Source organism: Rhineura floridana, chromosome 15 (genome assembly GCF_030035675.1).
Source record: "Rhineura floridana isolate rRhiFlo1 chromosome 15, rRhiFlo1.hap2, whole genome shotgun sequence".
Classification (NCBI taxonomy): domain Eukaryota; kingdom Metazoa; phylum Chordata; class Lepidosauria; order Squamata; family Rhineuridae; genus Rhineura; species Rhineura floridana.
In genome coordinates this window covers 19,282,042-19,306,882 of record NC_084494.1, presented here as the reverse complement: position 1 = coordinate 19,306,882, position 24,841 = coordinate 19,282,042, and the positions used below count along the sequence as shown (strand labels likewise).

Here is a 24,841-nt window from a genome sequence, read left to right as displayed (position 1 = left end):
GAACTGTTTGTATATTTCCTTGTTTTACATAGTTTATTACTACATAATAAATTTGTTGTAATTTATACATAATTATGTTTTACATAATTTATTCAGTTTCTGGTGACTTATGACAAGGAGAAAGAAATAAGGCAAGAAACTGAAGGCTCTCCGCACTGCAAATTTGTCTCGGTACTCTCCAGCTTCTAAGATTTCCTCAGTTGCTATGCACATGTACTCAAGCCCATCTTCCCAGTCATGAGGGCCAGTAAACCTGCTTTGTTTCCATGCATGTTCAGATCCTTAAGGTGTTAATGTTCTATATCTCCAATACCAAGGGTTGCATCCAACTAAGTTCTGCTCAAAGTAGACCCATTGAATTTAATGGACCTAAGTTAGGCATGCCAATTCATTCCAATGGATCTAATCTAAGTAGGACTAGTGTTGGATAGTGCCCCCAAATTTCTAAAATTGGATGGCTGATACAAAGGAGGTGAGTGGGGGCTAGACTAACTAGGGGTCTTGGAGGGAAAGGCCTCTGTCTGAAATCCTGGAGAGTGACTGCCAGTCAGCGTGGTAGACATTACCGAGCTAAGCTAATCGTCTGACTCTGAATAAAGGTAGCATTAGCTGATTCAGAGTTTTATATCAGGGATGAAGAACCTGTGGCCCTACAGATATTGCTGGACTCCCAACTCCCTTCAGCCTGAGTCAGCATGGCCAATGGTCAGAGATGATGGGAGTTGTAGCTTAACAAGTTTGGGAAGGCCTCAAGTTATTTTATTATTTATTTTTGTATTTATTACATTTCTACCCCGCCTTTATTTTCATGCTAGAAACCCAAGGCGGCTTACGTATGGTTCCCAGGTGGTCTCCCATTCAGGCACTGACCAGACCTGACCTTGCTTAGCTTCAGCAGGGTGCAGGCCTCATGTGCCTTCAGAAGTTACCCATCCTTTATTTATTCTGGTCTTAGAAGTGCTGCTTAGAGATATAAGGCAAGATAAAAGGATTTCGGGATTAAAGATAAAAAAAGAAGAATATAAATTGAGAGCATTTGCTGATGATTTGATAATTGTACTAGAAAACCCTTTGGAAGGAATTAATGTATTGATGGACAAATTAAAAGAATTTGGACCATTAGCAGGATTTAAGATCAACAATCAAAAAACAAAGATGTTGGTGAAAAATTTAACTTTAAGGGAACAGAAAGAGTTAATGGACAAGACAGATTTTACAATAGAGAAAAAGTTGAAATATTTAGGTATCATTATGACAAATAAAAATTCAAAGTTGTTTCATAATAATTATGAAAAATTATGGACAGAGATTAAGAAAGATTTGCTAAGATGGGATAAACTACAATTGTCATTAATGGGTAGAATATCTGTGATAAAAATGAATGTATTACCGAGAATGATGTTTTTGTTTCAAACAATACCTGTAATATCCTCTGATTTACCTTTTAAACAATGGCAAAAAGATATGTCTAAATTTGTATGGCAAGGAAAAAAACCAAGAGTTAAATTTAAACTACTACAAGATGCCAAAGAAAGAGGAGGACTGGGATTACCAAATCTGAGACTTTATTTTGCTGCCTGCTGTCTAGTCTGGATAAAGGAATGGATCTTATTGAGGAATAAAAGACTATTGGATTTGGAGGGCCATAATTTGAAGTGGGGATGGCATGGATATCTATGGTATGACAAAGTAAAAGTAAATGTAGACTTTAACAATCATTTTATAAGACGTCCTCTGTTGAAAATATGGAATAGATATAAACCAAGGTTTTATTCGAAAATACCATTATGTGTCTCAAGTCAAGAAGCGTTTTACAGAAGAGAAATGGCTGGAAAAGAGAAATGGTTAACTTATCAAGAACTATTAGAAAATGTACATGGAGAATATATAATGAAAGAGAGAGAACAACTGACAAAGGAAGGATATAGTTTTCAATGGTTTGCCTATTTACAATTGTTAGAAAGATATAAAATGGACAAGAAAATGTATGGGTTTGAAATAAGTAAATCTGATTTTGAAATAGGATTGTGTACAAATGATGAAAATATAATTGCGAAAATGTATAAACTCTTACTGAAAATGGATATGGAGGAAGAACAAGTAAAAGAGTGTATGGTAAAGTGGGCAAAAATTTTTGGTTATAACATACAAATGGATCAATGGGAAAATATGTGGAAAAAAGGCTTGAGATTTACACTATGCTATAATCTTAAAGAAAATTTCTATAAAATGATGTACCGTTGGTACATGACTCCAGAAAAGTTGTCAAAAATGTATAGTAATGTTTCTAATGTTTGTTGGAAATGTAAACAACAAGAAGGATCATTTTATCATATGTGGTGGCTGTGTAAAAAGGCAAAATCATTTTGGGCACAGATAGGTAGGAAGATGCAAAAAATTCTAAAGATAAATATTCAGTCAAAACCAGAATTTTTTTTATTGGGTTTTATGGATAAACAAATAGAAAAGAAATATGGAAGAATAATATTATATATGATTACGGCAGCAAGATTATTATATGCACAAAAGTGGAAAATGGAATCAACACCAACAACGGAAGAATGGCTATTGAAATTAATGGACTTAGTAGAAATGGATAAATTGACATGTCTACTTAGAGAAAAATCGACAGATACATTTCTTAAGGAATGGAAGCCTCTCTTAGACTTTTTGTTGAAAGATCAAAATAAAATGGTGATACTGGGATTTGACGATTAATTAAGACAGCCTATGGAGAAAAGTGATCCTGTATGTATACATTAAGGGACAGGTTTGATGTATATTATATACTTATAGCTGATCTGCGACAAATCGGGAGTCAACTATTTTATTTTTATTTTTTGTTGTTGTATTGTTATGTTTTTTGACTTTGTTTTGTTTGTCTTTTGAAAAATTTGAATAAAAATTATTAAAAAAAAAAAAGGAGTTACCCATCCTGGTATATTATTATTATTATTATTATTAATTATAATAATAATAATAATAATAAAAACAGACATTAAAACATTTATATATATATATATTTTCTAACTATTCTAGGAGTGATAGCTATCTGAATGTTTATTATTACTACTAGTAGTAGTATTAATAACAACAACAACAACAACAATAGTAGTAGTAGTAGTATTTTTGTCATCCTCTGGCAGGAGTTGTCTAGGAAGCAGCTGGGACCAATAACTACTGAGATCCAAGAGGCCGGCGAATTCTACTATGCTGAAGATTACCATCAGCAATACCTGCAAAAACACCCTGATGGATTTTGTGGCCTGAAAGGCACTGGGGTTGCCTGCCCTGTTGGCAAATGAGAGCGCCCTCCAGGGAGTATTCTTGGGAGCCATGATGATCGGAACCCTCAAGCAGTTGCCATGGAAACCGAAGCAGCCTAGCATCCTCTTAATTCTACTGTAAATTAGTACCTGGGGCTTTTGTTTCCTTCCTTTGTGTTTGCAGGACACTGCAAGGTAAAAATGATCAGCAGCCTACTGGAAGACCTTCCTGCACCTTTGATGATACACATACCACCCAGAGCTGCTGTCTGGTATTGCCTAGAGAGACCCCTGTATATAAAAATCATGTTTTCCTCCTGGTCACAGCCTCTTTGTGTGTTCAGTCCTGCCTTGCAGAAAGCCAATGAAGGACGATGAGACTGCCCATAGTTCCATTTTGGCAATGGTTTTTGTATCAAATATTGGCTCATCCACCCTTCCCTTTGTGAGCATTCTTTTTCTGTCACTGTGACTTACAGAGAGGCCCTCCGGAAATATGAAATATTGCTCTTTTGACCTCTTGCAGGATTTCTACATCTGTGGCCTGGGGCAAAAGCCAAGATGTTGTTATCTCCCTCCGCTGCACCTTCTGGAGTATTGAGGGCATGCAACAGGATAGCCGGTTTTGAACACAGCTCTGCATCTTGTGCCCCCATTTCATTAAATAATAATAATAATAAACTTTAATTTATAGGCCGCCTATCTGGCCAATGGCCACTCTAGGCGGCGTACAATAAAGCACGATAAAATACATGGTAAAATATGATACAATAAAAACAATATAACCAGTACAGCACAATGCAAAATTACAATATTTAGTAGAGTTGTCAGTAATACAATTCTGAAGCTAGTTCACCTTAGAAGTCTCAAGTTCATAAAGGCCTGATGGAAAAGCCAAGTCTTCAGGCCTCGGCGAAATATATATAAGGAAGGGGCATGTGGAAGATCTATTGGGAGGGAGTTCCAGATCGTGGGGGCCGCCACAGAGAAGGCCCTCTCCCGAGTCCTCACCAACCCAATCACTTTAGTTGACGGGACTGAGAGGAGGCCCTGAGTGGCAGATCTTGTAGGGCGGCACAATTTATGACGTTGGAGGCACTCCATCAGGTATACTGGGCCGAAACCGTACAGGGATTTATAGGTTAATACCAACACCTTGAATTGAGCCCGGAAAATAACTGGAAGCCAGTGTAGATTGTACAGCACTGGGGTAATATGATCATAACGGCGGGTGTTCGTAAGTAGACGAGCCGCCGTATTTTGTACCAGCTGTAATTTCCGGACTGTTTTCAAGGGCAACCCCACGTAGAGCGCATTGCAGTAGTCTAAACGAGAGGTGACCAGAGCGTGTACTACGAGTGGGAGCTGGTGGACAGGAAGGTAGGGTTGCAGTCTTCGTATGAGACGCAATTGACCCCAGGCTGCCCGGCACACCAATGAAACCTGAGCCTCCATGGACAGCTTGGAATCAAGGATCACCCCGAGGCTGCGGACCTGGTCCTTCAGGGGCAATTTTACCCCATTAAATACCAGGTCGATGTTTCCCAACCCCCCCTTGTCTCCCACGAGCAGTACCTCAGTTTTATCAGGATTCAGCTTTAGCCTGTTTCTTCCCATCCATCCACTCACGGATTCCAGACACTTGGACATGGTCTCCACAGCCGACTCTGGTGAGGACTTAAATGAGAGGTAGAGCTGAGTGTCATCCGCACTGCAGCCCAAACCTCCTGATGATAGCTCCCAGCGGTTTTACATAGATGTTAAATAGCATGGGAGAAAGGATAGAGCCCTGTGGCACACCGCAATTGAGGGGCCAAGGGTCTGAAACCTCATCTCCCAATGCCACCTGCTGGTGCCTATCGGAGAGAAAGGAACGGAACCAGTTTAATACTGTGCCTCCTATTCCTAATCCCTCCAGACGATCCAGCAAGATACCGTGGTCGACGGTATCAAAAGCCGCTGAGAGATCTAGGAGGACAAGAAAGGTGGATTCTCCCCTATCTAATGCCCTGTATCATCCACCAGAGCGACCAAGGCTGTTTCAGTTCCATGTCCAGTTCTGAAACCCGATTGGTATGGATCTAAATAATCCGTTTCATCCAAGTGCGCTGACAGCTGATTGGCCACCACTCGCTCAATGACCTTGCCCAAGAATGGTAGATTTGAAATTGGGCGGAAGTTGTTTAAATCTTGGGGATCCAAGGAGGGCTTTTTCAAGATGGGCTTTATAATTGCCTCCTTGAGGGCTAATGGCAATACACCCTCATTCAAGGATGCATTTACCACCGCCTTGATCCCTTCGCCCAATTTCTCTTTACAGCTCATCAAGAGCCAGGACGGGCATGGATCAAGGAGACAGGTGGTAGGTTTCACAGTTGACAGCACCTTGTCCACATCCTCAGAAGGAAGAGGCCGAAACCGATCCCATTGGATCACATTATGACTGGTCAACTCTGGTCCACTATCTGCATTCACGGTATGCGAAATCGAGCTTCTTAGATGAGTATTCCAAGGGTTCCTGAGCAACTGGACCGACCAGGCTTTGGACCACTTGGAACAACCTCCTGGGACAGCATTCTGCTGATGCAATAGAGGCAGCAAAGTAATCTTTCTTTGTTGCCTTTATTGCCACATGATAGGCAGCTACCGCTGCTCTAACTTGTGTCCGGGCATCTTCGGAGCGGGACTTACGCCGCCGGCACTCTAGTCGTCTCACCTCCTGTCTCAGAGCACGCAACCGTGGTGCATACCATGGTGCTGTCTGGGATCTTTCCAGGGGGAGAGGACATTTCGGGGCCACTCGGTCTAATGTCCTGGTGACCTTTGTATTCCAGTCCATCACCAGGGTTTCGACTGAGTGACCTTCAGCAGGTTCCGATTCCCCTAGCGCAATCAGGAATCCTTCTGGATCCATCAGACGCCTGGGGCGGACCATTATAATAGGTCCTGTGCCTTTGCAGAGGGTGTGTGGCATCGAGAAGTCTACGTTTACCAGATGGTGATCTGACCATGACACAGGGGTAGAGGTAATAGTCCCTAACTTCAGAGCACTTTTCTCCTCCCCCAGGACAAATACAAGGTCGAGAGCATGACTGGCTACATGGGTAGGCTCAGTATTACTAAGGTGCAGTTCCCAGGAAGTCATGGTTTCCAGGAAATCCCGAGGGCCTCCATTGAGAGTGGTCTCGGCGTGCACGTTGAAGTCACCCACCACCACCAATTCTGGGGACATCATACGAACACCCGAGACCACCTCTAGCACCTCGGCCAGGGATTTTGCCATGCAGCGAGGCGGGCGGTACACGAGCAGGATCCCTAAACTGCCCTTCGGGCCCAGCCTCCAGTACATGCAGTCAACAAACTTGGTCCCATGGAGAGGAGACCTGGCAAAGACCAGAGACTCCCGATAGATGACAGCCACTCCCCCTCCCCGCCTTCCTTCCCTCGGCTGCTGTGCATAACGGAAACCTGGCGGGCACATTGCCTCTAGAATAGGTGCCAAGGCTTCGTCCAACCAGGTCTCCGTTATACATGCCAGGTCTGCAGATTCATCCAAGATCGTATCATGGATGGAAGATGTTTTCTGTACCACAGACCTGGCATTGCACAACAGCAAACGAAGGTTGGTTGGAATCCTGCATCCCCCAGTTATCTTCAGGTTATAGGCAGACCTGGAACAAGGGATGGATATTACACAGCTGGTCTCTCTCTCCTTCACATTCTTCCTAACCATCAGGGTCAAGCCATGGTAGGCTGTGCCATACCCACAGGGCTCTGATCGGCTCCTCTCCAGTCCTGCCCCTGATTGGCCATGGACCCATTTATAACACTGCTATGTTTTCAAGGCATGCTTCAGTGTGATTATTAGGATGTGTGCCTCAGTTCTGACCTCCAGTTCTTACTCATGCACATCACATTTTTTGCAAGCACCACTTTTCCTTGATTTGTTGATGACACAGATTACTGACCAGTCATGGCCTTCACCCACTAACTTCTGACCCATGAATATCCTGACTTTTCTGGCTACCGATTCAGGACTGATCTTGCTTCCTTTTTTTTTTTTTTCTTTCCTCCCAGTAAACCACCCTTCTCTGAAAATGGAAGAACAGAAAATACTACCATGCCCAGCAGAATGATTTTGTATATACGTGTCATGAGACATTTCCTTTTTTAACATATAAAGCAAAAATATATACAGGGCAGGCAGACTGATGTTAAACACTATGCATATTACCATTTTTTATGGAGTCTTCTTTTTTTACTTGCACAGACTTAATGAGTTTAAGGCCCCATCTGCACTATACAAATAAAGAAGTATCATACTACTTGAAATAGTCATGGCTTCCCACAAAAAATCCTGAGAACGGTAGTTTGTTACGGTGCTGAGAGTTGATAGGAAACCCCTCTTCCCCTCCAATTTCCAGAATGGTTTAACAGTCAGTCCCTCTTCCCAGGGAACTCTGAGAATTGTAGCTCTAGGAGCGGAATAGAGTTGTCCTATCAACTCTCAGCACCCTTAACAATCTATAGTTCCCAGGTTTTTTGGGGGAAAGCCATGATTATTATAAACTGATATAATAAGTGCTTTGAATGTATAGTGCAGATGGAGTCTAAAGCTACGAGTGCAGTATTTTCTGCAACCAGATTTTGAATCCTACATACCAGGAGTGGAGAACTTCTTACAATCTGAGGCCACATTCCCTCTCAGCCAATCCTCTGGGCCATATGCCAGCAGTAGGCATGGCCAAGACAAAAGTGGGTGTGGCCACCTATCCACACAAACCATACCCACATACATATCTGCATACATATAACACGCCCATGCATACTGGGGCATGTGCAGCTCTGTGTGTACCCTGAATAATGAGGCAATTCGGGGCAGGTTCTCACATTCCCAAGTTGGATTGCATCATTAACAATCATGTTGAGACAGATCAGAGAGTCCCCAATATATCAAGTACCACTGTTGCCCTAGAGTTTCCAAAACAGTTAAGTGCATCATTTTCTTCTTAAAAATGAAACCAAGCTTGCAAGCCCTGAGCTTGATTGGGAAGGGAGTCGGAAAGAGAGGGGAAGATGGAGATTGGCGGACGGAGGAATCTTTCATTTTGACAGGCAAGTCTAGCTTTTAATCCCAGTGAAGAATTCAATCACAGTGATTTGGGGGAGGGATGGTGAAGTAACATGGGTCGTTGTTCTCCAACTTTGGGTTGTGAGAGAAGGGTGTAACAAAGATGTTCATCTGTTGGGATGACCTGCTTCTTTCTCAATCATTCTTTTCTTCTAACAATTAAAGATCAAAACTCGCTCTTTTTCTTTATGGAAGGCCCTTCCAGAAAGGGGGGGGGCAGTAGTGGCAAGAAAAAAATGGACTTTTCCAGTTACTTTTGTTATAAAAAATCAGCTTTCATGAAAGCCCCTGGACCTTGTCTGAATTTTGGCAGGTTGTTTTCCAGGGGGCACCTGTCTCATTTTCCCAGTTTTCAAACTGATTGCCTGCCAAAAAAACCCATCCCAAAACAATAAAGTCTGCCCTTGCAAGAGAACCACTGCACCTATATTGCAGAAATTTGGTGGGCTTTATCCCTTCAGAAGGAACTACCATGCCTTCAAAGTGCATCCAATTCTGGCAAAAAATGAAAAAGATACCTTTTCTTTCTGGCAAAAAATGAAAAAGCTAGAGACCTTTTAGAGGTTCCCTGCATGCAACCCCCTGGATACATCTGCCTGAAATTTGGCAAGCATAATCCACTCTGGAGGAGTTCCTTTTCCTGCAAATTCATCCAATTATGTGAAAAGGAAAAAATGTTATAGCTGTTTTTAGATTCCCCATTATTATTGTCAATGGGAGCAAAACCAAGCTTCAGATTTAACAAATCAGATTCAAAGTGCCTCCAGACTGTCACGGTTTTGTGGCAGGGATTCAAGTGCATACCAGAACTCTAGGTTTGTGCATTTAAAGTGGACAAAAGTGCTCTGCTGCTTTGAAAAAGTCTTTTTGCTGTTTGGGAAATGCATTATGCGAGAGGAATGAACCATTAATAACAGCAAACATGCTGCAAGCCAAGGAGGATGAATGCTCATTGTCATATAACCACCATATAAGCAAACAAGAATGAATGCCCAGTAAAGACTGGACATAGTCTAACCTCTGTGTGAGCTTTGTGAAAGCAAATCAGGATGAGTGCTGAATAAACAGGTCATTTGCAGGAGCCGTCAGACCCAAATAATGAAATGAATTGGAATGACACAGAGCAAATCCAAAACATATCAGACTGCTTCCAAGCACTATAGATACAGATACAATGCAAATCCTGTGGTCACTGCATACTCCTATAAACAAATAAATGTGAATATATACACACACACCATCCCAGTGATCAGGCTCCCAAAAAGTGTTATAGCTTTTTTTCCAACCTGGAGGGGAGGAGAGCTATAATCCTTGACATTATGCTTGAGGAAGGAGGGAGGGCTAACCTTTTCCTCCCCAGTTGTACTCTCCAGGAAGATCACCCCACCCCCAGCAACAGTTAGCTTTTAAGAGTATTTATAGTCCATGCTGTCTACGCTAGTAGCAGTGGCTGTCCAAGACATCTTTCCATCTTCCAACATCAGCTCCAGTGTTTTTTTATAGGGGACAAGATGCCCTGAATGGATCCCTGCCTTAAGTGTCCCTCCTCTTCTCCCTTCTTACCTGCTTTCCCTTTCAAGGAGAGAAGAAGGTGAGTGGAAACTCTTCCTCCTCCTTGCACGCTCAGAATGAGCAGAGAAATCCAGATGGAAGAGGAGCATGGCCAAAGGCAGTAGGGCCCCTCCTGGGCTATGGGCCTTGGCGGGTACCCAATGAAGCCAACCTCTGATGCCGGCCTTGCCTTCTACTCTGAGATCTTTTTCACTGGAGACTTTCTGTATGCAAAGCGTGGGCTCAGCCCTTCCACAAATGACAGAGCTCTGCATGTCTTCCACAAGTCTGGAACTTGCCACCTTTGTCTCTGCAGGCAAGCTTTCCAACCGCTAGATTACAGATCAGCTGCTTCAATGACTTTAGTGACATCTGCTTTAATGGAGCATGTGGTTGCTGAACAGTTTTAAAAGAGAAAAGCCTTGGGGGAGAAATCTGATTCAATCTGCAGATAATGGCAAATCTACCTAATTCACACTTTCCAAAACAAGGTGTGTACCGAAACACTGCCGTTCTTCCAAAATGGCATTTCTCTGAATGTTGCGGTGCAGTTCTCCAGATAAGTGATGTGCACAAAAATGCACATGCTAGAGTGAAGTGTGCGTAAAAATGCATAATGAAAATAACATACAAAAATGCATTATGTTAGGAGAAATTGCTTTGCAAAAATGTGTATATTAGGGGAAATTACATGCAAACGTGTTTTAGGAGAAATTCACACAAACGCACATGAATTCTCATGAAGAGGTGTTTTTTTTTACAAAAAATCACAAACTGATGTGGAAATGTGGAGAAGCAAACTTAAGCTTGGAAAAAAGAGAAACAGAGAGAAACTGAAATTGACAGTCCCTGGACTAAGGGAAGGTGTTTGTGTTTGTGGGGGAGTCCCAGGGGAACTTGTAGCATCCCTGTCTGCTATCCCCATTAGAAGCTGCGATGGTTACTGGTGGTACCGATGCCAGTGGGGGATGTCTATTTGTTTGTTTGTTTGTTTTATTGTTTTATTTATATCCCATCCTTCCCCCCAGCAGGAGTGTATATGTACACTTCATTTGTCTTGTACCGACTTGATAGGGTCAAACCACTGAATTCATATTGGATTACAAACAGTAGGAAACAGCCCTGCTTGCACACGGTCCCAAGCATCACAGAGTAGTGCTAAGGATATAGACTCTCTAGGTTTGCTGCTGCTTCTAGGAGAAATGAAAGGGGGGGGAACCAGAGCAGTAGCTCATCTGCATATGTTAATTGTACCCATTTGAAAGCCATTCAGATATGAAACAGTTTGAGTGACTAGTAGTGCTTTAAAAAACAACCAGCCAGGCAGCTGTAAAGCAATCCATGTGTCAACGCTTACAGTGATAAATGCATTTAGTGGGGAGCAGCGTGTGTTGTGGGGGTGGGGGAAGGTGTTTTAAGTTACTTGGGAGACTTATTTAATTCCATTCCTCCTACATGCACAGGATTGGGTTGCATGCCTGCAGTCATTTTTTTCCCTTTTGGACGGTAGAAAGGATTGAGGAACACGAGACATTAGTCCGTCTGACTCAGGATTGTCTTTCTGCGCTGAATGGCAACAGCTCTACAGGTTTCAGACCGGATTCTTTCCTAGCGTCACCTGGAGATACCTCAGATTGAACCTGGAACCTTCTGCATGCAAGTTAAACATAGTGGGACTTACTTGGGAAGAAACCTGCATGGGATTGTGTTGCGCATTCCATTGAACTCAGTGGGACTCTTTTTTTCTTAATGCAAAGCAGCCACAGAAGGTTGCAATGTAAAAACAAATAAATAAAAGAAATATGAAACGATCTAGCACATCAATATTAGAGTGAATATTCTCATATTTATTTATAAAACTTATTTCTGTCCTGCCTTTCTGTTGGTAAAATTGTCCAGGGAGCCAAGAATAATGGGTTGTATTCAACTTAGTCCTACTCAGAGTAGACCCACTGAAATTAATGAAAACCATGTTATTCCTATCCATACACTTCAGTGGGTCTACTCTGAGGAGAACTAGGATTGAATACCACCCAGTGAGAAAAAACAAGACTAAAACACAGTATACCATAAAAACCTGTTTTTTATTCCCCAAACCCATTAACATACATATTCACCCCAGAAAACATGCACACAGGGCCCCTCCAGATGTCCTTTTTTTGGTGAATTCATGATGATTTGCTGTAATCCACCCAGAGAGCTTCGGCTATGGGGCAGTATATAAATGTAATAAATAAATAAAAATAAATAAATGATTTGTGCTTGTGATGGTATTGGGACAGCTATGTGCGATCTTGCTTTCAGTTCTGTTTGTACCTGCAAAAGTTTTGGGGCAAACATAGTGCTTTGTTTGCAATCAGTGCATGTCCCATAGCTTCCTGCTGAAATCCTGTAACTATTTATACAGAATTCTGGAGGGGCCTCTTGTTTACAAATAACCCAATTTAGGGCCAGAAAAATAAAATTCAAATAATTTCTGGTGAATATTAAAACATCAAATTTCAATCTGTTACCTGTCATTTGGTAATTCATCTGAGCCACTCAGTCCAACTCTGAAGAGATGCCCACCAAATGTGTCGAAACTACATTTCTAGCACGAAAAAGTATTAGTTGAAAGATTCTGTTTAATCTCTGGACGCATGTACCTTCTGTAAATTACTTTGTGTGGTATTCAATTCTATACCTACTCAGAGTAAACCTATTGATGTTAACGGGCATTACACTGCTATTCAATGCTAGGCCTACTCAGAGCAGATCCACTGAAGTTTATAGAGATTTCTTTGGGTGGTATTCAGTGCTACTCTTATTCAGAGCAGACCCACTGACGTTAATAGACATTATTTTGGGTGATGTATTGAATGCAAGTCCTACTCAGGGTAGACCCATGGAAGTGAATCGGCATGACTAACTTAGGCGCATTAATTTCAATGGGTCTACTCTGAGTAGGACCTAGTTGAATACAGCCCTTGTATTTTGAGGAGCTGATGAAGAGAAGCTTTTGAGACAGGGATCAGGGGTTGGGAAAGGCCTCTGCCTGAGATACGGAGAGCTGCTGCAAGTCAGAGTAGACGTTTTTTGCTGGATGGACAGTAGTCAGGTCTGGGATAAGGCAGCTGCCATGTTCCTATGATGACATCATCTTTATTAATTTTCAGAGGGATCTAAGCTTTGCATGCAAATGGTCCCAGGTTCTATCCTTGGCAGCACCAGGTAGGACTGGGCAAAACTCGAGGATGGCCACCACCAATCAATGAAGACGTTGTTGTTGTTGTTGTTTTATATTTATTTTTATTTATTTATTAGATTTATATACTGCCCGACTAGTGATAAATAAATACATCATTCAACTTTATTAGTTGTTCTGTGAGGCTTTCCAAATGTTACCACATTATTGCCATCTGGAGAGGCATTCTTGCACTATAGTGCAACAAAAGCAGGACAACCCCCCCCACACATACACATAGGTGGTAAAAAAAAGTTGCAGGCTTTCAGCAAGACATTATAGGATATGCACTGATTGGAAAATATGCAGTATGTCCACCCCACACCTTTGCAGGCACAAACTGTATTGAAAGCAGGTTTGTGTGCCAAGTACCCCGATACCTTCATGAGCACAAATCATCATGAACATACAATAAGGAGGACATCTGGAGGGGCCCTCAGTATAAGACAGCCTCCTATCTTCCGATTTAAATCAGCTGTTTATTCCAGACCATGAGGATTAGAGCCTTACTTTGTTTTTAAGGGAAAGATCAAAATTCAGTGATAGAGCCCATGCTTTCGTGTAAGAACTCGCAGGTTCACCCCTTGCCACCTGCAGTTAAAAGCATGAGATAGCCAACAATGGAAAAGATGTATCTGTGCCTGAGTCTCTGGAAGAGTTACTGCCAGTTAGAGAAGACAATACTGAGCTCGATGGACACATCGTCTGTCCTGCTCTAAGGCAGCTTACTATGGTCCTATATAGGACAAAACGCCCTTCAGTGGGAGGAACTGTTGTGGTTGATCAACTCACTGATTTTGAAAGGGCTTCATCAAGATAAACATCTGAACAAGCCATCAGAGATCCAATGAGGAATGCTGCCCTCTGTTTTTGCCTTTGTGTTTGTGTTTCACGAGGCTGCCAGCTGGGGGAGCTGCTACATTAATCAGAGTGTTCTGAACGCATCAAAAAGGCATAACCAAATTGGTCTCTCCTGGTGAGCGCTGAAAATGAAAGAAAAAGAAGCAAGCCATCACATGACAAGGGAAAAGGGCTTCCCATCCTGTTCAACCAGGACCTAATGCAAAAGTAAAAAAGGGCTGATAAGAAACAACAGAAGAATCCGGTGGCGACTGAAGGTATGGACTGTGTGGCACAAACCATTTGTGATCACATAAATTATCAGATGCATGCAGAGCCTAGTGTGAGGCACCTTTGGCCCTCCAAGGTGTTGCTGAACTACAGCGCTAATGGTCAGGACTGATGGGCACTGTTGTTCAGCAACACCTGGGCCTAGAGCAAACTGTTGCCCTCCAGACTGCTTTGTACGACAGCTCCCATCAGCCCCAACCAGCATGGTCAGGGGATGTTGTAGTATAAACCATCTGGAGGGTGTCAGGAGATGATGGGAGTTGTAGTATAGAATGTCTGGAAGACATCAGGTTGGGAGAGGCTGGTCTAGCAAAGGGTTTGGGCCAGAAGTCTTACACCTGAATTCCAGCACAGGATTGGCTGTTGTGAAAGTTGCTAGTGATGAAGGGTGAACAAAAAGAGCAACAATTTAGGGACTTGTAGCTCCTTTTAAGGGGATAACACTGGTGGCATTACTGGTTTGTGGGTCAATGACCAAAAAGAATCTCAAATGCAAATGAGTTCAGGACAGGTGCTAGCAGGTTTGAGCATTATCCCGTGGTTCCAGATTGAGGGTACATCTGCACTGGACATGTAAAGCACTTTTATATCATGCTTTCCCCAAAACAACATAAGAGCCTGCTGGATCAGATGAATGGCCCATCTAGTCCTGCATCCTGCCTGGTGCTGATGGGAGTTGGAGTCCAACAACATCTAAAGGGTCACAGGTTCCCCATCTGGGCTGTAATGGGTTAGGCAAAGTGGGCAATCCTAGCCAATCAGGGATCACACAGTGAACAGATAATATGGCAGGGCTCCATAAGCCATCAGATTTTGGCTATGTGAGAGCGAGTGAGGCACTAAAAAATGAATAGACTAACATTTTGCTGCAATGGGCAACTTTGACATCTTTTAGGCACCAATCACGAAAATCAAGCCTACCACATGGGCTCTCTCAGGCTTTTGAATAATTTTAACATCCTTCATGTGTTAGTACTGTTAGTATTGTTTAGTCCGGCTGACTAATTTTAATGAAGATGATGATGTAGTGTGTGGGAGGGTGTTTTTTATTGCTATTTGTAGATAGTTTATTATTTTTTAATTGCCTGTTGCCCTGAGGCTTCAGTGTAAGGTGACTAATAATAACATTATATTTATTTATATTTCAACAATTTATATACCACTTAATTACAATCATCTCTTTGCGGAGTACATGTAACTCAAAACTGTGAAAATAAAAGTGGTTAGAACTATACAATCAGAATTCAGTTACAATGCCTGCTGGAATAAAAAAAGTCTTCAGCAGGTGGCAGAGATTCAACAGGGAGGGTGCCTGTTGGACCTCAACGAGCTGTGCATCCAAGCCATTGCGGCCCACTAACAGCAACTCCTCCAAAGTACTCAGTGATTGGGCAGGGATATAAGAAATCAGACAGCCCTTAAGATATCCTGGACCCAAGTTTTTAAGGGCCTTGTGTATTTTATTTGTTTGTTACATTTATATACCACCTTTCCTCCAAGGAGCTCAAAGTGGGTGCACATAGTTCTCCTTTCTCTGTTTTATTCTCACAACAACCCTGTGAGGTAGGTTAGGCCAAGAGTCAGTGATTGGCCTGAGGTCACCTATTTTAATACAAGAACCTAGAACCTGGCCCTATAGCATATGGGCAGCCGATGGTGATGATAGGAGGCATTTTTTCACTTCTGATAAAATTTGTGAAGAACTACGTTTATTTAGTTCAGTTATAGTTTTAGAGGCCAGTGCCCATGTTTTTCATTGCTGGTCCTCCTGAACTGTTTGCCATGATGAATCATCATCCCCACCTCAGTGGCAATGTGCAGAAGAACATATCATGAAAATCAAGCCCACCACATTGTGAGTCTCCAGATCCACAGTCCACATTCCCAGAGTGCAGTGGGCTCTATCAATCATTAGATTAAATCTCTGGTAATCTCCTTTGTTTTAAAGTCCAGAAAAATCTGCCCGCTTTGAACCTGCAGGTGATTCATCGCTACAGGAAGTGATTTTAGAAACAGGTGCAAGAGGGTGGCTCAGAATAGCATGAGTCAGGGAGGGAGGGAAGGAAATGCACACTGTTGGCTAATTCAGTGGTGCCATCAAGGCAGGACTTTGGGGCAGAAGTCCAGAGCCCCCTTGTCAGATGAGCAGGAGGGTCCCCAAACACAGCAGGGCTAGTTTACCATGTTTGCAAGTGAGTAAAGTAACAATCATAACCATCTCAACAGTTTAAGATTATTCAGTCAGGAACAGAGCTTGGAAAAGTTACTTTTTTGAACTACAACTCCCATCAGCCCAATCCAGTGGCCATGCTGGCTGGGGCTGATGGGCGTTGTAGTTTAAAAAAGTAACTTTTCCAAGCTCTGCAGGAATCTAAAATTACCAAACTGCACCACTAGCCTGGTTTATTGGAGGGGAAGGACATATATATATATATTTATTATTTAACACCATTTATATACTGCTTGATTTAAATAGAACCTCTAAGCAGTTTACAAAATAAATAAAACAAACATTAAAATTATCAATAAAAAGAAAGAGTTAAAAACAGGGATTTTTTCAAAATAGTTAACATTTACGATAAGCTAAAAACAGATTAAAACCCATGTTGACTTCTACAGGTTTGGATAAGCTTGCCCAAGCAATGTTTTTTCTTTGTAACAAAAAGTGTACAGTGAAAGGGCCTGCCTGATGTCAATAGGCAGGGAGTTCCAAAGTGTAGGTGCTGCCACACTAAATCAGAGATTTCCTACAACTGCGGAATGAGTATTATGTGGCACCTGTGACACTGCCAGTTCTGTAGATCAAAGCAGTTGAATGGCCCTATACAGAGTAAGGCAATCCCTCAAGTAAACTGGCCCCAAGCTGTTAAGGGCTTTATATACTAACAGAAACACTTTTAACCCAGCCAGGGAACAGATTGGCAGCCAGTGCAGATCACTGAGCAGAGGTGTTATATGCTGACGGGGTCTCAATTCCTATCAACACCCACGCTTCAGCATTCTGCACAAACTGCAGTTCCCAGATCAAGAACAAGGGCAGCCCCACATAGGGCACCCCACACAGAGTGCACTGCAGTGGTGCAGTCTTGCTGGATTTGCTTTGACTTCAAACATCCAATTGTTAAGAATTGCCTAGCCCTAGCAATGCCTTCAGGACGAGGAGGAGGAAGAAGTGGCACCTCCTAATGCAGGGAGGAGGAGCCCTATTCAGTCTGGGGGCCTCATTCCCACATGGAGAACCTTTGGGGGGGACAACATGCCAGGGGCAAAAGTGGGAGTGGCCAAAGGATAAACTTGGGTGGAGCAATAGATGTGATTCTTACCACCAGGCATGGCCCATGGGAAAAGGGGGTGTGGCCCTGGCAGGAGGTGTGGCCTGGGGAGACTTGAGGGCCAGAGAGAGAGAGATGGGGGGCTGCCTTCAGTCCCTGGGCAAGAGGTTTCCCACCCCTGTCTGAGCATCTGGAAACCATCTTTGGCTCTTTGCTATGTGGCTTTCAGTCTGGCCATGTTTCCTCCTTCCTCTTCTGCTCTACAATGTACAAAACAGAAATATTCAGCAAACCCACCTAAAGGCCATGTACAGACCAAACATCATTAAAAAAACCCACAATGGAAGCTAATGCCTAGTTCCAGTGGTGACTGTTGGCTTCCAGTTAGTGGGGCAGTAGACTCCATTCTGCGTTTTAGTCTGAACTTTCAAGGCGCTGTCTAAGGTGCTTCAGCCACCACTTCCTACTTCTATCTGTTAGTTGTGAAACTCTCCAGGAAGGGAAGCATCACTTGGCCCCAGAGTTTGAACAGTTTGTTTTAAAAAGGAACTCACTGTAGTTCAAGTTCAGCATGCTGTAAACCGCCCAGAGAGCTTCAGCTGTGGGGCGGTATACAAATACAATAAATAAATAAATGTCCAAAGAAGAACTAATTCCAGTTCCCTTTGATGCCTTTGCAAAACAAGGGAGTTCGCATTCAGTTCACATCCAATTCAAGTTCATCCAAATGATTCTTTGCCATCTTTCCCCAGCATTCAGAATGTTACAAGCTGCTGTGCTGAAGGATAAAATATGCTCAAGAAGACTAAGAAAACATCAAAACACACACAGTGGGATGTGAATTGTTTAATTTCTTTTTCCTGACAATTATGATCTTTAAGCTGAAAGGACCAAAGAGTCTAAAGAGTAAAAATAATAATAATGCACACACACATAACAAAATGAACTTGAAGATGAACTAGTTGTATCACAAAGCAAACTTAATTCATGTTCAGCTCGTTGACAATTATGGGAACTACTTTCAGGTGTAGCTCAAAGATTTTTGAACTAATTCAGTGAACTTCATTAAACCAAACATTGCTTGGTCCAGAAGAACAGGCTCTTCAGGAACATTCAAAAAGAAGCATTTCCTGCAGTGGAGGATGGCGGCTCTGAAGTCAGTGGGGCAGTGAATCCACTCCGGGTTTGAGTTTGAACAAGTTCAAACCCAGAGTGGATTCACTGCTCCACTGACTTCAGAGCCTTGAATCTCCATCAATTTCCTGGGAGTTAATTGCCATTGGGGTGAGGAGCCCAATCCATAATTCCATTCTCCCCTGCCAACGTTGATGGCAAATATTCTTTGAATATCCACATATATGATATTCAGCCTCAGCTTTAGACAATCAGAAGGTTAAGCAGAAGATTTTGCAGAAAACCTGAAGCCTTTCTAGTCAGAGCCTACATTTAATACCCAGTAACTGACAGCTGAACTGTCGGAGTTACCCACCTACTCCATTTCTGTAGCAGCTTTATAGTGGAAAGCATTCAAAGCTTTTTACAATTTCAAGAAAAGTGAGGAGCTGCAGTTCTAGAGGGCAGAGACAGAGAAGAAAGCAGAGAATAGGCATGTTGGCCATCTTCTCCCTCCACTGTCGGAGGCAGTAAACCTCTGTATGCCAGTTGCTGGGAATACAAGTGGGGAGAGTGCTGTTGTACTTTGGTCCCGCTTGTGGGCTTCCCATTGGTATCTGTTTGGACACTGTGAGGACAGGATGCTGGACTAGAGGAGCTTTTGGCTTGATCCAGCAGGGCTCTTCTGATGTTAATAAATGTCAAGGAAATGGAAATGGACTGCCTTCAAGTCAATTCCGACTTATGGCAACCCTATGAACAGGGTTTTCATGGTAAGCAGTATTTAGAGGTGGTTTACTATTACCTCCCTCTGAGGATGAGAGTCAGTGACTGGCCCAAGGTCACCCAGTGAGCTTCATGGCTGTGTGGGGATTCAAACCCTGGTCTCCCAGGTCGTAGTCCAGCACCTTAACCACTACACCACACTGGCTCTCTGATAAATGTCATAGTGAGTAACGATTTTCTCACTTCATATAATGAAGTTACATAAAGGGATAACACGAGACAGTTCTGGAAGGAAACGTTTTTCAAGCTAATGGAAGAGGAGGGCTTCCTATCTTCCAGGGATACTGTTGCATGGAGCGACCACTGAAGAGTCGAGGGCAGGGATGCGGAACTGTAGTCCCAGGGACCTTTGGTGATCTGTAAGTGGCCACTCTAGAACGGGACATGAACCATACATTTAAAGCACATCCTTTCCCCCAAAGAATCCTGGGAAGTGTAGTTTATTAAAAGTGCCAGGAATTGTAGCTCTGTGAAGGGTAAACTACACTTCCCAGGATTCTTTGGGGGAAAGAATGTGCTTTAATTGTATGGTGTGTACGCAGCCAGTATCTGAAAGCTGAAACGAGGCAGAAGTCAATGGATGTTGCTTTCTGATCAATGACTTGCAAGAGAATTTAGTCATAAAATTGACTAATCATTAGTTAGTAATTCATTTTGCCATTCAAAACAGTTGAATTTGGAATCCCAACAACTCGATCTGAATTGCAAAATTAGTCATGTTTTAATTTTAGAACTGTTTTCAAGTCTGGTTTTTACGAGGGATTCTGCTTTAAATATCACTCACAAATCTGTGATGGAAGATATCATTGCCTACACTCCAGCCAATTTCTCATTAACTCAGTTGACCCATCAGGTTCCTCCCACCCTCAAGGTTGCCATACTTGCTTCTTGCCTAGTTTGTAATATAAACAGTAGCCTTTCTCAACCTGGTGCCCTCCAGAGGTTGTTGGACTCTAATTCCCATCAGCCCCAACCAGCAAGGTAGACACAACTCTGTGAGGGTGGATTTGTTGGGAGCAAAGCACTACTGCTTGCAACAAGTAGCCTGAACCAGCAGGGCACTAGACAGAAAGGCAACCTATTCTTCCCTCGCTGATTCCAACGTATTCTTCCCTTGCTGATTCCTTCATTAGTAACTACTTGCTGATATGTAGATGTTTCCCCCTCTGGCTTTACCTCCTTCCTCCTCCTTCTTAGCAGAGTTAATGTTTTAAGTTGAGACCTTATCCCAGTCTACGTCTGTGTTGGAATTTCTTTTTAATATGTTTTTAACCCTTCTTTAAAAATAATAATAATTTTAACCTTTTTTTTAAAAAAAGGATGTTTTGAAAGCTTTTAAAAAATGTTTTTAAATATGTTTTGTTCTAATGTATTTTAAAGTCTGTTTTTATGATGTTTTAAACTATTTTTAGTGCTTTTGTTTGCTGCCCTGGGCTCCTACTGGGAGGAAGGGTGAGATATAAATAAAATAAAATAAATAAATAATGTTTGTATTAACCTCATAACCAGAGCTTGGAAAAGTTACTTTTTTGAACTACAACTCCCGTCAGCCCAATCCAGTGGCCATGCTGGCTGGGGCTGATGGGAGTTGTAGTTTAAAAAAGTAACTTTTCCAAACTCTGCTCATAACTCCATAATGGCCACATGTTTGCCTATACTCAGAATGGCTTTTTCCCCCAGTAGTAATAAACCTTACATTTCTTTGTTCTTTCAGCCACCAACCTTCCCAGATTATTCACTTCTGCCTTCCGCTGCTAAAGATACCAAACTCCAACAGGATTGAGGTCTAGAAAGGACCTTCAGGTAAGGCACATCACATAAGGTACAGAAAGCACAGAAATGTTCCACAGATAAATCCATGGATCCTGATTTCTGTGTCAGAGATCCATGGAGTCCTGCAATACCCAGCCAAGCCAGAATCTGCCTAGTTCAATGTTGCAGAGCCAGAAGTCCTGAAGACTCCAACACCCATGAGGAAGGGCAACTGCAAGTGAAGCAGGCATGCCCAAGGGCAATTAAGGAATGGTGTCTGTGTTATATAAATCTGTCTGCCATCAGCAGTGGCAGTAGAGAGGGCCCAACCCATAGGCACCACCCTGTGAAGAGGCATGAATGCCCCCATACTCAAACACTTCTTCCATTTTTGCCCATCTCTGAGCTTCTGGCTTGCCTTGGAGTAGGTACTAAGTTCAGGGAGGGTGGAATCTTCTTTTTCACCTTAGCCATAAAGCCGAGAGGTGGCCAGTGGAGTTTGCTGCCTGCGTCCTTCTCTCCCTGGTAATTGCCTTGTTCCATATTGCAGCAACAGAAGGCAAGCTTGGCAGACGCTCAACCCAAGCGAGCAAAGGCAGGTTTTGTGTGCTTCGGTCTTTTTTTACTCTGCAGGGAGCCTCACTGGCTCAGGCTCCTGCTGGAGAGAAGATTTTGCTGTTGAAACTGTTTCTTAATCCAGGCTCAAAATAGGAACTCTATGAGCCCTTTGGGAGGGCTTGTTTCGAGAACTCGGTTGGATACGATGGGCTGAATGCCTTGGCCACTCTTCCACCTCCCGCCAATGCAATCTTGGCAGATTCTCCTGGGAGAACTCTAATGGGGTGGAATTTTTCTGACCTACAATGACTTCTTACTGCTCCAGCCTGAGGTCATGATGCAAACAGTGCTTGGCCCTAGCACAGACATGGGGAACCTTGCAAACCCTCCAGACGCCATTGGACTGCAACTCCCATCATTCCTAACCACTGATCATGCTGGCTAGGACTGATCAAAGTTGGAGTCCAGCAGCATCTGACAAGCCAGAGAGGAAGAACCATAGCTCAGTGGAAGAGCATAGGAAGTCACATAATGCAGCACATTTGCTGAAGCTAAGCAGACCTCAGTCTGATTGATGCTTGATGCAAGACTGCCTGGGAACAACAAGCCTTTTAAGCTGAGACCTATCCCAGTCTGTGTCTGTGTTGGAATTGCTTTTTAATATGTTCTTAATCTTTCTTTTTAAAAAAATGTTTTTAATCTTTTTTTTTAAAGAAACTTTTTTAAAGATGTTTTGTTTTAATGTGTTTTAAAGTTTGTTTTTATGATGTTCTAAAGTTTTTAGTCCTTTTGTTTGCCGCCCTGGGCTCCTGCCGGGAAGAAGGGCGGGATATAAATCAAATAATAAATAAATTAAATAACACTATAGGAAGCTTTCTTATACTGAGTCAGACTATTGGCCTATCTAGCTCAGTACTGTCTACGCAGACGGGCAGCAACTCTCCTGGGTTTTCAGAGGGGAGTCTTTGCCAATATTACCTGGAGGTGCCAGAAATGTTTTCAAAGTCTTGTTGAAAGGTGATGGGGCCAACCACTGCCTGAGACCCTGAAGAGCCTCTGCCAGTCAGAGCAGACAACACTGGCCTAGATGGATAAGTAGCTTGATCTGATAGCATGCTTTGGGCCCTGCTGTTCTATTTCCGTTCTGCTTTATAAAGCCAGCATTTCTACATAAAAGGGATAGCCAAAATGGTGCCCTCCAACGTTTGTTGGACTCCAGCTCCCATTAAGCCTCATCCATCATAGCCAATGGTCAGGGATGATGGTAGTTGTAGTCCAACGAAATCTGGAAGGCACTACTTAGTATTCAACCATAAGAAGAGACTTGGTGGATCAGACCAAAAAGACCTATCTGGTCCAGCATCCTGTTTTACACAGGGGTCAACCAGATGCCTCTGGGAAGCACATAAGTAAGTCTTTGCTTCTGATCTTGAGTCTGCTTTTCCCGATTGTTTCCTTGTCTCCCTCACAGGTCCCCCACAGTTGTACACTTCAGCAAGCAGCTTGATCCAGCGTGCATCTTTGGAGCTCTCTGCTCTCTGCAGGATGACTTGCAAGGAGGGTTGATGTGGGGAGTTGGATGGGGATCCAATCCCTGCCTGGGACTGAAGAGCTGTGTCAGTGGTTCTCCAACGCCCACACACACACACACACAGACTGCTTGAAAACTGCTGTTGGTCTTGGCAGACCACTTTTCTGTCTCTTGCAGCAATTGTAATGGACTGTGCTAGATGCTGTATGGCTTTTAGTTGTATTTCCATTGCTTCTTTTATTCCTTACACTGCATTTTACTGTTTGCAATCCATAGAACTCAAATTGTAACACAATAAAATGAAATTTAAGAAAGAAAAGAAGCAGTAAAATACAATTAAAAATCAAGATGAATATTTAATACAAGCATGTGGTGGACCACCTGAATGAAGCCTGTGGGCCCCTAGTGGCCCATGGGCCACAGTTTGGGAATGCCTGAGCTATATAGTCTCTTCTGAGCTTATGAGAGCCTGGCTGCACACTAGATCAGCCTTTCCCAACTGGTGTGCCTCTAGATGTTGTTGGACCACAACTCCCATCAGCCTCAGCCATTGACAATGCTGGCTGAGGCTGGTGGGAGTTGTGGTCCAACAACATCTGGAGGCACACCGATTGGGAAAGGCTGCACTAGATTCATCATGTTGATGATGATGATGATGAATCCATTTATTCATTATCTAATAAAAATACTCTCTAGGCATATAATTTATAATATAAATAAAACAAAATTACAAATTCAGCAATAAAAGCCATACTACACAACAAGTCAGCCATCAAATGTGACCTAGCATAATCCAAACATGTGACAGCAACTAGCAGACAATTCAGTTAACTCATCAACTCAGCTCTACCCTGCCCCTTATGTAGGAGCTAAAAACTGAGCAATTGCCATCAGTCTGGAGGAACAAAAAAAGAGATCTTCAGTAACAGTCCTGATCTCTCTCTCTCTCCTTTGTTTTGTTGTGTGTATTTGTCATATTATTGCATGTAACAGATAAAATCGCTTAAACATTTTTTAAAACTAGTATCACATAATGCTAGGAAACACTAAAAGTCTGGGAGATATTTTTTTTAATTGCATGGCACTTTGAAGTAGATGCCAGATGGGGAAGGCCACCCCTACCAGTAGACAGAGTGAAGCAACCATCTCTGGCAGCAGATACTCTGGGGTAAGGAATGGCAGCGAGGAACTGGAAGAGAGATCAGTGTATGTCCTCTAAGCCAGTATTCTTCGATTTTAGGTCCCCAGATGTCGTTGGTCTATCATTTCCATCATCCCCAACCATTGCCTAAGCTGGCTGGGAGTGATGGAAATTGTAGTCCAACAGCATCTGGGGACCCAACGTTGAGGATCACTGCTCTAAGCCAGCCTGCTGCCTTCAACTGAATGGAAAAGGATGCTGTCCCCTTGCCAGTGTTGAAATGAGATCCATCTGCCAGTCTGGTCAGCTTCGGCATGTATAATAGGAGGGGGCACCACCTTGGCACTTCACCTCAGGCAGCAAAATGCCTTGAGCCAGTCCTGCAG

General features: G+C 42.8%; 1 protein-coding gene and 1 long non-coding RNA gene across 9 annotated transcripts in view; both read left to right on the top strand.

Annotated features, from left to right (window-relative positions):
• The window catches only part of LOC133370229 (mitochondrial peptide methionine sulfoxide reductase-like), a 289,872-nt gene that overhangs the window by 58,560 nt on the left and 206,471 nt on the right, over positions 1-24,841 (top strand). Inside the window, exon 7 of one of the 8 annotated variants that reach the window (XM_061596182.1) lies at positions 7,344-7,432. The exons of 2 other annotated variants lie outside the window; for them this stretch is intronic. In XM_061596182.1, the coding sequence (XP_061452166.1) occupies positions 7,344-7,346 (3 nt within the window). In that variant the 3' untranslated portion in view covers positions 7,347-7,432. Of the gene's footprint in view, positions 1-96; positions 1,219-3,146; positions 3,761-3,792; positions 3,929-5,586; positions 5,738-7,343; positions 7,433-24,841 lie in introns of those variants that run through there. 5 more of the 8 variants (XM_061596175.1, XM_061596180.1, XM_061596174.1 and 2 more) reach the window with 5 other exon arrangements.
• On the top strand, positions 14,140-23,855 carry LOC133370802 (uncharacterized). The gene is made up of 3 exons (XR_009759204.1): positions 14,140-14,289; positions 21,188-21,276; positions 23,255-23,855. It is a non-coding gene; the product is annotated as an uncharacterized LOC133370802 (long non-coding RNA).